Genomic DNA, 17,534 nt, shown 5'->3' on the forward strand with positions numbered 1-17,534 from the left:
ATTTCTTCTTGTGTCCTTGTATTTATAGATTTTTAACTTTTTTTTAGTGTCGCTGTAGTCATATACATGTGACCTTCTTGTGTTCTTGTATTCATTGACCTGTGAACTATTTTTGTTTTGTATGGCTGTATTCATATACATGTGCATTTCTTCTTTTGCCCTTGTCTTCATCGAAATGTGAACTTAGTTTGATTTCTCTGTATTTATAGACCTTTGAATTTGTTAGACGGAGGCCGGAACAGGCTTTCGTACGCTGCAGCGTTTGGCTGTACATCCTCCGCCATCTTAAATCTCCTCACGGAAAAAGTCTTTTCCAACACAAGCATCACTTCCGAGCAGTTGTCAGCTCCTGTATTATGTGAGTATGGCATTTACCCGATACGACAAATTGCGAAAAAAATCAAACCAAATCGGAAGAGGGCACAATATTTGTATTCTAGCTATGTAGAGTCAATAATCTAGCAATCGTTTCACTGTCTCATAACAAAGATATTACGGAGGGTGTCCGCATAATCGTTGCTTTTTGCCCAATAATTTTTTGTGAAGTTGCTATAGACGAAACAATTTTCAAACTTTAAATTTTAAACTTCGTTTCAAAGTTCTTACAACCTAAACACCGTTTACATTGCAAACGCCATATTCGACACCTTAAAAACGTAAACTTTTCCATTGTCATCTCCTTACGAACGTTACATTTCTCTAGTGATCACCTTACAAACGTAACATTTCTATAGTGATCACCTAACAAACGTAACATTTATATAGTCATCACCTCACAAACGTAACATTTCCATAGTGATCACCTTACCAACGTAACATTTCTATAGTCATCACCTTACAAACGTAACATTTCTATAGTCACCACCTAACAAACGTAACAGTTCTATAGCCATCACCTTACAAACGTAACATTTCTAAAGTCATCATTACCTTACAAACGTTACATTTCCATGGTGATCACCTTACAAATGTAGCATTTCTATAGTCATCACCTTACAAACGTTACATTTCCATGGTGATCTCCTTACAAACGTAGCATTTCTATAGTCATCACCTTACAAACGTAACATTTCTATAGTGATCACCTAACAAACGTAACATTTATATAGTCATCACCTCACAAACGTAACATTTCCATAGTGATCACCTTACTAACGTAACATTTCTATAGTCATCACCTTACAAACGTTACATTTCCATGGTGATCACCTTACAAACGTAACATTTCTATAGTCACCACCTTACAAACGTAACATTTCTATAGCCATCACCTAACAAACGTAACATTTCTAAAGTCGTCATTACCTTACAAACGTTACATTTCCATGGTGATCACCTTACAAACGTAGCATTTCTATAGTCATCACCTTACAAACGTTACATTTCCATGGTGATCATCTAACAAACGTAACATTTCCATAGTCATCATCTTACAAACGTAACATTTCCATAGTGATCACCTTACAAACGTTACATTTCCATGGTGATCACCTTACAAACGTTACATTTCCATGGTGATCACCTTACAAACGTTACATTTCCCTGGTGATCACCTTACAAACGTTACATTTCTATAGTCATCACCTTACAAACGTAACATTTCCATAGTCATCACCTTACAAACGTTACATTTCCATGGTGATCACCTTACAAACGTAACATTTCTATATTCATCGCCTTACACACGTAACATTTCCATAGTTATCACCTTACAAACGTTACATTTCTATAGTAATAACCTTACAAACGTAACATTTCCATAGTCATCGCCTTACAAACGTTACATTTCCATAGTCATCGCCTTACAAACGTTACATTTTCACAGTCATCACCTTACAAACGTAACATTTCCATAGTCATCACTTTACACATTAACATTTCTTCAGTCATCACCTTACAAACGTAACATTTCTATAGTCATCATCTTACAAACGTAACATTTCTATAGTCATCACCTTACAAACGTAACATTTTTATAATCATCACCTTACAAACGTAACATTTCCATAGCTTAATATTAAATAAGTAAACGTAGGAAATGAATGATGTTAAAACAATCCAGTCTGGCTAATACATTATGTTGTACTTACAGACTTATGGATCATGGCGAGTGCTGTTGTGATTGGAATCACCTATTACCCTTTGTTTGTTTGCTTGGCGCCCACCTTCAGATTCGTACACTCTACCATCGGACTCAGCTATGCAACCGTATGGTAATATACCAGTTCCCCTATATTGTACATAGTGTCCTCAATGCCTTGGTCTAGGAGAAATATAAAATAAAATTCCATTTTTTTCAATGTTTCATTGAAATATATGTACGTTTAATATCTTTTCTCTATAACATGAGAGTACCCAAAACTGCACGGTGTTCGAAAAGAAACACTTTTCACCTTTATGTTGCAGCTTTTTTTATTTTGCTATACAAATAAATTATAAAGTTTAAGCAACTTGAAGCGAAATAAATCTGCCTACCACCTGTGCGTTGATCACGAACTAAATTGAAAAATTCAAAGAATGAAATGAAAAAATTCCCAAGAAATTGTACGGTGCGACTACAGAAACATCGAATCATATTCCTATTTACTGAAACAACTGTTTGTCCAAATGAATACTTGAATGAATACATTACTTAAATTTACCAGAAAGTGTCACAAACCTCTAGATATGAAGAAAAGTATTTCAAACGCTGTCAAACATTATTTTCATAAACTGACTTCTATGATGAGGTGTTCCATTTTGGGTACCCAGCAAGCTAACATTTCAAAGTATACCTGACTCAACTAAATTATTTCTATAAAAAGACACACGCGCTGGTGACACCGAAGAAATGCATAAAATAAAGGCTAAATATGTCTATTGTTTCATTATAATAACAAAATGGTGTTCGAGAAACTCAATACTAAATGTTAAAATTTTTCTATAAAGAGTTTTCCTTTTTGGGTTACCTTACATTACCTGTTCTTTCTTATCGGTCGGCCATGTCACTCTAGCCAGCAGTGCAAACATAGAAGTAAACAGTGGTTTACATGGGTCTACGATGGGTCGTAAACGTACAACACCCTCCACTCCTCTAATCAATAACATTTAACTTCCTCCTTCCTGATCCACATAACTGATAACACCAGACTCGTTATCTCTGTGTGTTATCCCTTCTTTCTGGTAATAGATATTTATGTAACAAACGTGTACATGTAAAATAAGAATTTATTATCAAAAACAAATTCTTGAATTAGCTTTGTTTTCATTTTGGATTTCAAGCAGTAACAAACTGCCATTAATAATTCTTACCTTATCTACTAGCATAATAGCTTAGTATTGTATAACTACATTGGTATTTGCTGTAGGTTTCTCTCAGTTTTTCTTGTTTCAATGTTATGTATAAAAGTTCAAGATATCTTATCCATTTAACATTGTGTGTTCTGATTTGCAGTCTTGTTTTATCTTTCCTGAATATGAAAAATTATATTGAATGCTGGCCGACCTCTGTTTGGGTAAGTAAAAACCAATAATAGTGATTAGAAAGTGTTAAGAGAAAAAGTATGAATTTGTTGCATAGATATTGTGATGATTTGATATTTGTGTAGCTATAATCGTCTACCTTAGACTAGAGCAATTGTTAAGTAGGGATATAGTGCAGACTGAGACACTGGGAGAGGGGACCGTGCCGATAACAGGTAGAAACTCACTCCAGGGAGTACAGACATGCAAAGGGCTGTCTCCGGTATTGTTATCTGCGGTTGCTAGCTATGTGATCCTCTCGGGTGTTATTCTGACTATGTAGGGAAAGTTATAATGTAACTTTGATGTTGTATTATGTGTTGTTGAATCCTCTAGCCGGTCACGTTACAATATCTTCGTATGATTGAAAAGAACATTTATTGGTGAATTCACTACTCGGTCCAACAGTGTTGTATTCCATTATTATTATCATTAATATGAAAAGGCAAAGCCTTCAAAGAGCGAAGCTTTTGTTGTTCTCTGATATTTACATGATTTAGATTGAGATAATACTGCTTTCAGAATGAGGCAAGAGGAGATGTATTTAAAGTCGGCTAGTCAAAGGATAACAATAAAACATAAACTCTTATGAGATTAAGACCGACATAACAATAGGGGAGATCGGGGCAAATTCGAACTTGACACTGTATCATTGGCCGAAACTGTCCGGACCCAAATTGATATTTCAATAAATTCTTATCGTACAGCATTATGGTAAGGAGCGTTTGGCTTTGCTTATATGTACATGTATATCATTTGAAGCTGTCAGTGTGTTACACGTTTGACCTGGTTTCCCGTATGTAGATTATTTTGTATCATTGATGATTGGTAAAAATGTTTTCACAATATAATTTTTGCATCAATGACGCCATTTTCATAGCTAAAGTAGATATTTGTTCTTGTGCGTAACGTATATGATGGTTCGGATTGCGCAGTGGATAGCGCTCTCGTCTTTACCAAGATGGCCGGATTAATCCAGATTACTTGCCCGACCACGCGAGTTTTCTCCGGATTCTCCGGCTTCCTCCCACATTAAGAATTAAATCATCTGCATGCTTCCGTCATGTCACAAAAAGAATGATTGAAATAAGGTGGGAAACAACTGTTTGATAATTGCTATAAAAAAAGAAAGCATATTACATATTTGACGATAAGTCTATAAAAGTAAATGTAAGTAAAAAAAGGGAAATTAAAAAAGAACAATGTAATAGTTTGATGTAACTAAGATTGTCGTTATATCGATATTTAGAATTCCTGTTCCATCCTGAAACACCGGATTGAATTTCAAATTTTGTAACTGTCATTGTGAGGTTTGACAGGTAATGATGCCAAATAAAATTAAACAGTTTCTGTCTGTAACTAGTTATAAATCGGCATGCGTTGTGAAAAAGTAATGCGTTTCTGAAAAAGGGCGTTGATTGTTGATTTCGACATAAATGAGTTATCCATTGGGTTTTTTATGAGTGGTGATGCATACATAAATTATAAAAAGACTGTAACCAGACTTTCAAAAATGTTAATTATTTCGTTCATATCCTCAACAAATGGAAATCAAAAGCTTAAAATTTTAGACGATGAAAAATAAATGTACACGTTGACCTATTGGTTTACAATTGTAATGCGGCTCCTTTTGAAAATATCTCCCGGTAGAAATATTAACAGAACATGGTTGATGACAAAAAGGATCTGCAGAAAACATCCGCGTTTTTACTTTTTGTGCCTGTGGCAAAAACTGAAATTAAAAAGTCATGAAGCAGCGACAAAGAGATAAATACAATGGCCATCAGTTACAAGATTTTCCGGGTTTTTTTTCATCCTTCCGGAAATTACCGATGAAGCCCGATGGAGTGTGACGTGATTGTGACGTCATAGTATGATAATCTCTGAACGACGTGTCATGCCTGCTAGTAAAAATATGTATGTGACAGATTATTTTCACTCAGAATCTACATTATTTTTTATCTAAATAAACAAGTTATAAAACATGGGTATTGTTTTCACTATATGAAAATGTTCATGTATGGGTTAAAACACAATTGTCTTTGCTTCAAGGATATAATTCTGGTTTTACCACTGGGCGTCTACTTCCGGACGAAAAAAATAAAAGGCAAGGTGTAGCAAGGGGAAGCAACTCTGTTTACGCATGCATGTGTTACCATTAAAGAGCTTCGGGCGCCAAACGAGAGCTACGCTCTTATTATATACATAGATGGGAAATAACGTCAATAATGTAAAGTACAGCCACGAGAATTAAAGAAATGTGTCTTTTAATCTAGCTTGTCTGCTACAAAAATGCAGAGATCTGTAATTATTAGTTGGAAATGTTAATGATAGACTCGGATGTTATCATGTAACATTTTAAAATACAGCTCCTCCGCCACCAGACTGGATTCTGGGTTTAAAAAATACTATTGAAAAGAAGTTGCCTTTATCTCATTGAAGCGAACAAGGATCGAATGAATAAAACAAATTAGTATGTATATGTTTTGTTTTATTAAGATCCTGACGATGACATCAATAATGCTGGCCATACCACAGTCGTTGTGCCTTTTCTATCTCGCTCTCCGGTTCCTCTGTATGTTGGCGACTGACGTAAAGACCACTGTCCGGGCGTGTAGACAGGTGCGTGCAGGGGATCGTTTGTTTATTTGTTTCATCTGTCACAAGTGCTTCATTCTTTATATAAGCTTGGTTTTAGGTTTGGGTTTTGTTTTATTGGGTAAGTTGTCATAATAGCACCATTTTAGAGTGCTACATCACAGAAATACCGTGCCGAAGGCACCTATATCACTTTTCCGATTGGTCACATTTAACCTATTTTTAAAACCATTGGTTTATTAAAGTTGTGCTTTCATTATTCATGAAAATATTTGACTGTAAGATATACAGCCAATATAAGCGTGTTTACTTAACGGACATCCACTGAAATATGATTAGTGCATTTCTCCTATTAATTCTAGCGAAACGATGATTTAATGCATTGGGAACAGGTCCCCACCTGTACAAACAAAGTAAGTAGTACGATTGTTTTGTTTTAATATGCATAAATTATGTACGTATGTATTTAAACCTGCTATCACACAGGACCTTTATTGTAAAATGTAAGTGTAATGTGTATACAATTTATTACGTAATGTGTAAATGTTATGATTATTTAAAACAGTTCACCTCCTAAACTTTTTGTAAGAATATATTCAAACTGCATCACTTATAAAGCAGTTATAGAAAACTTGAGAAAAGAGCATTTATTGTTTTCCATTATATGATATGCACTATTTCAAGAGTGACCGCTTAGCCAACTCAAAACAGATTCAACATGTCAGAGAGCTATTCATGAGAACAGACGAACCAACAACCTCCGGGTAAGTTTATCTATCTCTTAAGTCATCTTGAAAATATCATAATAATGCGGACTACCACCTTCGTCAATTAAAAGTCTCCGAGTCCTGTATGAGAACATATAACTCCCTTATAATGCAATGAAAACTATGCAAAGAACACCACAAGCGCAGGAAAGCGATGGCGAAGGACTTAAGTAACCATTCACTAGCATATTTGTATCGAATGTTCACTTCTCATTCAATTCAACAACGATTTCGGGGGGAAACTGCAGTGCAGAGCGCAAGCAGCATCACCAAAAGCCTTACTGGTCATAGAAATAAAAGCATCTTACCAAACTGTTCGCATGACGAAAGACTTGTCCAACAAGCCGAACATTTACTTCCTGAATAAAATTAACCCAATAGAGCTAATAACTGATGTAATGAACCATTTTGCTTAACATTTATATATCTGTCAAAATACCTGAATTACTGACACGGGTCAGCTTCTTACAATCTACTCGCACAATTTCTTGAAACAGTTCTTTCTTGCTTTCTGTGATTACCCTCATTCGCGAACAAGTCCGTGGCTGAGTTACAGCTTTCATCGTGTTCCAACAAAGCTAATGTTGTCTTCTGCTTAAGAAGCTTGGAGGAACAAGGAAGGATTAAACTACTGTATACCGGGAAAATTTCGCCCAGTCAAATACTCGCCCTGCAATGGTAAAATCTACATTAGCCCAATATAACTTTCGCCCTTAACATGTAATTCCTAGATAGGGTTTGCTGTGTACTAATATTCGCTGTCATGCTAAATTCGCCCTAATTGCTGGGGGTGAAAAAGACGAAAACTGACACGAAAATTTCCCGATATATAGTATTATCATTTCCTATCATTTCAATTGTTTATTATATTGTGTTATTCCATTGATTATAAAGCCATCAATTTTCTCCCCACACAATCAAAACAAATGATTTCAAGTTTCCACCGAAAATGGACCCTATGGGTTAACTATTATAATATCGTACCAGAATGCGGACCGATATATCCGCAACATCACTTTTCTGTTTTGTAATGAAATTTTGGTTGAAATTTTGTTTATAAATGATCTATTAAGTGTGTGAATTTTCTTTCAGTAAATACATATCCAGATTTGTCGACACCATACAACTGAGCTACAAAGGGGACAGAGCCTTCAGGTATTCACAGCGCATGGTCGTCACCTTTACCGTGGCACTCATCTGTCTGTATCAGGTATGTATACGCTCACGTCGAGTGCTAGCAAACGTTCACCTCTACTAGAGCACTTTCTACTGACCTACTCGGAGTTAATTAAGTTATGGTTTTTTAATTGAGTGAAAAATGAAACATTTAATAATAAATAAATTCCATGTCATCATTATTGCTTAAAGCAGAAACAATATAGCTTTCTTTCAATGAGATCACGAAAGAAACAAAAATTGGCTGCATTAATTGTGTTTTTAAACTTCTGACAGTGCATGGTTTTCAAAACCTAATACATTTTTTTTTTTACAAAAGCTCTTGTGGTCTTTCTGAAGTGGACCAATGTGATATACCATATATATTGAAGAAACTATATTAACGTTCACTGTGTCTTTCAATCGCCTTCCTATTTAGATATGTCAAACTACACATTTTCAACAATTGCTTTCCTTAAATGCCCAGTTTTTTCTTTCTATTGGCGGATTTTCTCTCTTTCAATTTGTGTGTCATTTCTACTAGAGTTGCATTCCTTTGTGATGATGAACAAATATAGAAGAGTTGCCTTCCCTTATGTCAGTGTGGCGGTTTCTCGCGTGTTTGTGTCTATGATACCCAATCCTTCAAGGTCCCTTTCAGATATATTGATATTTGTCCTTGAAATCGGGTTTTATCTCTTGACACTTACATCATATCTCCCGTTACCGTAGTTGATGCGGTATTTCTATAAACAAATAAATATTAAAGCCATGACTTTACTCTTTTAGAGGCAGCAATACTTTTTAAATATACAATTAACACATATAAATGACGCTTTGATGATTATCTTCCAATGATGAAACTTCAATGTCTACCGTGATTAAATTCTTTTTGTGTTTGATCACGTTGGCGAAGGACAGACATTCTTAGACATTACAAAATATACGATTATTGGCCTCCTTTTTGTGTTTTTCATAAAGTTCTTCCTCTTTTTGTTGCGTGGTCTCTCTAGACGTTAGAAAGAATGGTGTCATCTCGTTGTTTTAACTATGTTTATTGCAATTTTTAATAATGATATTTAGCCTTTTGTTTGGGTTTCTGACACGCGACCAGTAGCGAATCAGCCCCTGACCCATCCTGGTTGAGGGTTTGTTTGCATAGGTGATTTTTGAAACCGAGCCTATAGAACTATTGACACCATAGCTTTATATTAAGTTAAGGGTAGTTGTATGGTGAAAATATTCTTCATAGCTAATTTTCTATTTTTTACATTAAAACCTTTCTGGTTTCCTAAAGTGATTTTTTATTCACCATTTACAAAGCTTTTACCTTAAATATATGCATTTGTGTAACATATTTGTTACTAGCTTATTCTTTTTATCATGCATTTATTTATACTATCATTTTCTTTGGATTTATTCCTTTTACTGTGAAATCAATTGGATTATTGGATTTTTGTTTTCATTTCTGATATTCAATTAATTCATAATGACGTCAGGATCGTTTATCATTTATGTGTGTATGCCAGCCTTTATACAACAATTATTGATTTATTTCAGATATCGATACTTGTGTTAGGATTCGGAACATTTTTAATTCAGTTAGGAGAAAAACAGATGACGAAGAACACAACCTACTCTATTTTTAGTCCATACTTAGATACATTGAAAACCGTTCTAAAAGGTAAGAAACATACGCCAAAGTAATAACATAAGTTAAATTGTGTCACACATTGTCCTGTACGATATTATGTCACAGTGTTAATACCGTTAATGGATTAGGTAGATCTTAAATATCACAATGTCTTGATTTGTATATAATTCAAACTTAAACAGTTATGTTTGATGTGTTATTTGTTACCATCGCAACGTTTTTTTCAGTGAGGTATAGATATTTCCATTAAAAGTTAGACTCATCATTTCAAAATACTAGGTCTTAAAAAACTAATATTAGTACATAACAGACAACTTGTGTCAATGCGTTTTTCATAATCATTATTATGCTCCTAATCATCTTTCTACATGGATTATTATAATCACTGTTATCCTCTCCATAGCGTCTTTCTACGTTTCCTTCACAATTACAACTCTGATGTCAGGTGTCATCATTTTTCAAATTATGATCTCATATCGGAAGAACTTGGAGGCACTGTATAAAGGGGATTTTTCTTGTGTTCCTATCGAGGCTCGTCAACAATCGGCTGTAACAGTAATGGTAAGGGCAGATAATTTGAAAAATCAAATGAAGTTGATATGGTGTCTGTACCATAGCTAGGAAACATGTATTGTGTTGGAATTATGAGAGAGAGATTCACAATGTACTTAATTGTTTTTTTATCTTCAAAATGGATTTGTTTCTGCCTTTCAGACAAATAGCTTGCATTATTCTGGTACCCAGATAGCCTACCTCTTTTGGAGTGAGTATTTTATTTATTGTTGCATAACATAATGATACTGTAAATATTTGAATTAAGCGTATTTTTTTTATCTGTTTATGACAATTCAATTTTGCGAAAGGACCACCGTTTCTTAACAAATACCTTCATAAATATGAATGCCTAATATACCTCGTTTCTCGCAAATGCGATTAAATTGCCATCCTATTTACCCTAAACAATTGAAGTTTTAATATAATTATACAGCAAACTGTTGCTCAGCAACTTCAAATCTTGACATTATACAAATAACGGTCACCTAAATCATAAATTAACAAATGAGGTTAATAATGTTTAACTCACTAACAAACTATTTAACATATATATCTTGTAACAATAATTGTCGCTTCTCTACCAATTCTGGTACATAACATAATGTCATTTCTCTTCCAAACGCTGAAATTTTACCCGTAGTACATACAATAACGTAATGCAAATAATTTTATTTACGATGCCAAACCAGGACTTTTACCTACAACGTAACAATATATAAATAAAGCTCTTATCACTGCCATATCTATGAACATTTTCCTACAGTATTAAAATTTCGGTCACCTCACTTCAAAACTGCTGTATTTAACAACAGTGATAACATTGCTTCCAAGTTCTATAATATTTACCTACATCCTATCATATAACAAGAACGGTCACCTCACTACTAAACTGCTGCATATAACAACAGTGTGAACATTGCTTCCAAGTTCTATCATATTTACCTACATACTATCATATAACAAGAACGGTCACCTCACTACCAAACTGCCGCAATTAATAGCAGTGCTACCTTGGCTTCTAAATTCTGTGACATTTACCCACAGATTGCATATAACGGTTACTTTTCCTACAAACGATGACGTTTACCGTTTGCACCTTATTACCAAACCTTAATTACATGAAAATTAACCAACAACTTATAAATAATGGTTATTTCACGACCAAACTATGCAACATGTATTGACATTTTTATATAACGATCACCTCATTACAACACTGTATGGCAATTATGATCATTTCATTACCATACTCGGTATAAACGCTAGTCTTCCTATATTAAGGAATACACATACCACCTATTGATTCATTAATGGATTTATTACTCTGACCGTCTGTAAAACGTATAGACATTTTTGCGGGTGAATGCATCCTGTTGACCAATAAATGGGGTATCTAGGGTTAACTACTAGATATGAAATCAATACTGAACTAGATACATGTAACAGTCGTCATTTGAACTATCATGTCTATGTCTAACGTTATCAGGAGACATTTGATAGCTGGAAACCTTACCTGAATTGGACAAGATACATCATAAGGTGTACCCTACTTTGAGGTTTCTTTCTTTGTAGTTGACGCTATGGTATACTTTTATAGCTTCTTACCATATTAAATGTTCAGCTGTTTAAACACACGCTCCAAAATAACCAACTCTCTTTACAGGCTACGTGATACAGATGAATGTGCTGTTGATTGTCTGCATATGTGTTGCATATTTAATAGTACTACCGATTCTGGGTGATGTAAGCATGATCTTCCTTCAACCCTTTCTGACAGTCATGTAAGTAATCTTTGTCATATCGCGTGAATAATTCAGAAAGAAATTTCAGGACCGGAATAAACAGGTTGTTTTAACATGGATTACTATGCAAACTTTTGTGAAATAACGACGGTTTTCGGAATGGACAGGGTCCGGTTTATACAGGTTTTAACTACAATGATTCTATGGGGACATCAGCGTCCCATGTGAAGCCTTATGAAAAATTAGAATGGGAAGCATTAGCTGAAATAAGAATTTTGAATAAGAAATAAGAATAGAATTCTGCATAATGACTCCCCATCTTATTTTTAAATATTATAGATCCATCTATTAATGATATCTAAAGTACAAGATATGAGTTAAGGGGAAATACAATTTTTTATCCGCCGCTCTGTCGAACAGATAGTTATTTTAACAGTTACTTTCCTGCCACTTTCAACAAGTATAATCAGTTGGACTCTACTATCACTAACTCCCTGTCCCTATCTAAGTTAAAAAAAAACACCTATTTTTTTTTTAACAAACCTCATTTTAAATATTCAGGATGCAGAAGAATTAATATTATTCTATGCCAACTACGAAATAAGGCTAGTAACTTGAACTTTGACCTTTATCATGATCATTTGTCTGGTTCACCTGCTTGTGATTGTCTTTATCACTGATACAAAGAGATTCTTTAACCACCATTAGTTGTTACTCTACTGTGCAAAAAGAAACCCATTGCTAACAAGTATTTCTATAAAAATAATTCCTACTTTATAAATTGATAGTAACTTGTGGATCTCTTGCTGTTTAACACTGGGGGATCCTTGGTCTCAATAAATGAGGCTTATTTATTTATAACTAAAACTTCTGTGGGAGTTACTCCCCTTGCATCACTATTTCTGTAACTACTTCTTTCTCTTTAGTTTATGTGTTTGTAATTCTGGCTAGGAGACGGACTAATGTAGGCATAGCCTGTTGTCCAATCCTTTTGTTTTTTAATGAAAACTTACTGAAATGAAATTATATAGGGAATATGCCGGGATCACAAATCACAGCCGCTTTTGACGGGCTCCGAATTAGACATGGGTCGGTTTAGACAGGTTATACTGTACCATAACTAAACTGGTAATAATAGGATAAGTACCGTGACTTTGTATCACCTTAGCTCCTATTGTTGTCTTTGAGGTCTGATGTAATCTCATTGGTGACATTTTTACTGATATACTGTATTGTTAACTTTTATCTTCGTCTGGATTGATTTGATACCTACCTTTCCTGATTATAAATAATGTGTTAATAACGTTTTCCTGAGGTCAATATCAGGTATGAGGTTGTTTTTATTAAGCATCGTGTATTGTTTTGCTTTTGGGGGGAAGGTGTTATTGGTTACCCTGTGAGGGGGAAGGTGATAATGGTTTCCCTTTGAGGGGAGGGGATATTGGTTTCCATTTTGGGGGGAAGGTGATATTGGTTTCTCTTTGAGGGGGATGTCGATATTGGTGTCCCTTTGAGTAGAGGAGGTTAATATCGGTTTCCCATTGAGGGGGAAGGTGATATTGATTTCCCTTTAAGGGGGAAGCTGATATTGGTTTCCCTTTGAGGGGATGTTAATATTGGTTTCCCTATGAGGGTGAAGGTGATATTGGTTTCCCTTTGAGGGGATGTCAATATTAGTTTCCCTTTGAAGGGGAAGTTGATATTGGTTTCCCTTTGAGGGGATGTTAATATTGGTTTCCCTATGAGGGGGAAGGTGATATCGGTTTCCCTTTGAGGGGATGTTAATATTGGTTTCCCTATGAGGGGGAAGGTGATATCGGTTTCCCTTTGAGGGGATGTTAATATTGGTTTCCCTATGAGGGGAAGGTGATATCGGTTTCCCTTTGAGGGGGTGTTAATATTGGTTTCCATATGAGAGGGAAGGTGATATCGGTTTCCCTTTGAGGGGATGGGATATTGATTTCCCTTTGAGGGGGAAGGTGATATTGGTTTCCCTTTGAGGGGATGGGATATTGATTTTCGTTTGAGGGGGAAGGTGATATTGGTTTCCCTTTGAGGGGAGGGTCATATAGGTCTCCTTTTAGAAAAAGGTTGATAATTATCTTAACACCTTTTTTCAGAGATTATTTTGGCATCATTTATAGATTTTAATATTTTTGTAGTTTGATCTTCTCCTATTGACATCCTTTTGTGTGATTAATAATGTATTATGTACATATTTTTGTGAGGTTGATTTTATTCATTACATATTTTGCCATGTTCCAGAACGACATCTGCCATTGGCTTTGTGACATACTGGCTACAAAAATTCGTGTCCTGGAAGTGGCTTTTACAGGACCACAAAGTGACCAATAAGGACTCGAAGTGGCCGGACCCTGTGTTGGCTCTAAACAACAGGTGCGCCCTAGAAACGGCATCTGGCATATTCATATAAAGACTCGTTGTTGACTTTTTCTTTTTATAATATTTATCTAAATTACTTCATAAATTAGATCATCAATTCACCTAGATTTCAATAAACTGTAGTTTAATTGTTTGTTATAATTTATCAACATAACAATATCAACAAAAGAAGCTGGGCTTAACAGGATAGGGAAAGGTAATGTTTGCAGTATTTTAATGTGGGAATGCAATACCTCATAATAATTAACATATAGAAATGAAGCTTCAGATAAGAAATACAATGTGTTTGTAAAAAATGTTTCAACCTATAGTCATTTAATGAAAACAAAACAATTAGCCCTCTTTTAACTGACAGAAAATATTAATTACTAATTGATATTTGAATGAGACTAATCATAGATAACTGGTACATATGACACGTAGCGTATATGTCGTTATACTAAGGGGTTATGGATTCACGCTTTTTCTATTATAGAAAAGCCTATCACAACATGGCGTATTTCGTGTTCTTCTACTACATATTCATCAGTATGGTCCGCTGTCTTATGAAGGTTTTTAAAGCCGTTTTTCTGGGTGTAGTCTTTTTTGGAAGAATAGACAGAAGCGGACTCATAAATGGTTTTGAGACTTGGGATACAGGTAAGGGAGATAAACCGTTCCGCTAAATGCCTAGAGAAATCAACTATAATATGATTTTTCAATCTTTGTTAGACATTAACCTGTCATACAGGAGGGAGTACAGGTTTGCATTCCTTCTATCAGCCTGTCAGTCAGCTGGTCATTGCTGCCTAGGCATCTCATCCATTTACAATGTCACTGATTATCTTGTACTGAAAACGAGTCTCTTGCCGAAATACAGACAAAGGTATGTCTCTTTGTATACCATGCGTCCACATTATACTGGGTTATATCGATGTTTGTGTGGAGGTTGTACACCGTCGGGTGCTCGCTGTAACTTTTCTAGTTCTATATCGGTCTAAAATAATAATAATCACTACAAAAGAATTATTAAGCTTTTTTTGCTCGTGTTTTGTAGGTTACATGGCGTACGTAAGTTTCCTTCAAATGGAGCTGGTCCACTGTCATCCTGTATTGGTAGTGTTTTGTGACCTACTCTGTCACAGGTTGCCGGGCAACATCCATGTACCAATGCACCGCGCAACGTCATCACTTGACGTTACAACAAGGTCCGGGGACACATCGATATCGACGACATTGCCTGTGAGAAGTTACAGAACGGCAGATAAAGTTACCGCCATCAGTCCGGTACCTAAGTACAATCAGAGGATACTTAACCGTTGGCTTAAAGTCTATACTCTGATGAAGAATCCCTCTTTGGCTGTCAAATAGTGATAAAACTAATTGTTGATTTACACTTGACATACTTGTTTACCTGTGGTTTTTAACTTTATCATAGAATCACACCATATGTTATTTTTCATGATGCGATTCCTTTAATCTTTTTATGAAAATATTTGTACATGCTGCCTTAAAAAGATTTCAATGTTTCAAGTTGACACTATTTTGGAATTGCTTTCTTGTGTAACGTGGCTGCAAATGTACCGATATCGAACCATAAAACACAATCACAGCAGTGGAGTTGGCCTGTTTTTCTCTCACATTTTGGCACTTGGGTGCATTTGGCCTGCTGTAGTTATTTTTTTCTTTAAACCACGTTTACATATTGCTCATACATTGATGTTATTATTACAAACTACATTACCATATCAGTCTTGAATTGTAAATGACGCTATCCCTACAAACTATATGCACATATTGCTCATACATGAAGCTGTCATAATAAACAGCATTTACATATTGCTCATTCATGGCGCTATCGTTACAAACTTCATTTACGTATTGCTCATACATGACGCTATTATAATAAACAACATTTACATATTACATACATGACGTTATCATTACAAACTATATTTACATATTGCGCATACACAACACTATCGTTCCAAACTACCTTTACATATTGCTCAAACATGACGTTATCATTACAAACTATATTTACATATTGCTCATACATAACACTATCGTTCCAAAGTACATTTACATATTGCTCATACATGGCGTTATCATTACAAACTACACTAACATATTGCTCATACATGACGCAATCATAATAAACAACATTTACATATTACTCATACATGACGCTATCACTAAAAACTATATTTGCATATTGCTCATACATGACGCAATCATAATAAACAACATTTACATATTGCTCATACATGACGATATCGTTAAAACCTACATTAACATATTGCTCATACATGACGATATCATAATAAACAACATTTACATATTGCTCATACATAACACTATCGCTCCAAACTACCTTTACATATTGCTCATACATAACACTATCGTTCCAAAGTACATTTACATATTGCTCATACATAACACTATCGCTCCAAACTACCTTTACATATTGCTCATAATGGCGTTATCATTACAAACTACATGTACATAAAGCTCATACATGACGTTATCATTACAAACTACATGTACATAAAGCTCATACATGACGCTATCATTACAAACTACATTTACATATTGCTCATACATGGCGCTATCGTTACAAACTACATTTACATACTGCTCATACATGGCGCTATCGTTGCAAACTGCATTTACATATCGCTCATACGTGACGCTATAGTTACAAACTACATTTCATTATATCTATATATAGTTTTGTATGCATGCTTCACATTATATCTACCATGTACTTATAATCTATCAAAAGTAATATCATTATCTTTCACAATTGTATGAAGTCATTGATACAAAAATAATACACAATGTATTCTATGTCCCTTCAATATTTTGCTGGATCTTTCTTTCGTGAGACTAATTTGTGTTTTGACATTTTACTGCGAATTGTTTTGTCTGAATTGCGTGTACACGTTCATTTGAAAAAAGTAATTAGTTCTGTGATATTTTTTCTATTGTTTAAGTATTTTATCATATTTCGTTCTTTCCATATAACTCATTTAGCTTTGAAATCAATGAAGTTACACGTAATGTTGGTTTTATAAGTTTCTGACGAAAACCCCAGCAAAATGTCTATTTCATTTGTATTAAAAGCTTTGTCGTTACGGTAAGGCAAGTTTTGTCTCATGAAAGAGAAAACTTACACCA

The 17,534-nt window shown here is 34.8% G+C and overlaps 1 protein-coding gene across 1 annotated transcript; it reads left to right on the top strand.

Moving 5' to 3' along the window:
- Positions 1-283: 283 nt before the first annotated feature.
- LOC110450867 (stimulated by retinoic acid gene 6 protein-like) lies at positions 284-17,055 on the top strand. Its single transcript, XM_021498640.1, has 14 exons — positions 284-358; positions 2,093-2,213; positions 3,434-3,494; positions 6,001-6,123; positions 6,462-6,512; positions 6,784-6,863; positions 7,959-8,076; positions 9,582-9,705; positions 10,079-10,236; positions 10,390-10,438; positions 11,894-12,011; positions 14,238-14,369; positions 14,851-15,014; positions 15,412-17,055. The coding sequence occupies exons 2-14, from the start codon at positions 2,104-2,106 to the stop codon at positions 15,723-15,725; spliced, it is 1,602 nt and encodes a 533-aa protein (XP_021354315.1). The 5' UTR covers positions 284-358; positions 2,093-2,103; the 3' UTR covers positions 15,726-17,055.
- The last annotated feature ends 479 nt before the right edge of the window (positions 17,056-17,534 follow it).

This window comes from Mizuhopecten yessoensis, unplaced genomic scaffold, assembly GCF_002113885.1.
Source record: "Mizuhopecten yessoensis strain PY_sf001 unplaced genomic scaffold, ASM211388v2 scaffold5519, whole genome shotgun sequence".
Classification (NCBI taxonomy): Eukaryota; Metazoa; Mollusca; class Bivalvia; order Pectinida; family Pectinidae; genus Mizuhopecten; species Mizuhopecten yessoensis.

What these genes read in the sequence shown, in the direction of transcription:
- LOC110450867 (XM_021498640.1), top strand. Translation starts at nt 2,104, where the DNA reads ATGGCGAGTGCTGTTGTGATTGGAATCACCTATTACCCTTTGTTTGTT. An exon ending in GTGTTGGCTCTAAACAACAG is followed by an intron (nt 14,370 to 14,850) that starts GTGCGCCCTAGA and finishes TTTCTATTATAG; the next exon opens with AAAAGCCTATCACAACATGG. An exon ending in TTTTGAGACTTGGGATACAG is followed by an intron (nt 15,015 to 15,411) that starts GTAAGGGAGATA and finishes CGTGTTTTGTAG; the next exon opens with GTTACATGGCGTACGTAAGT.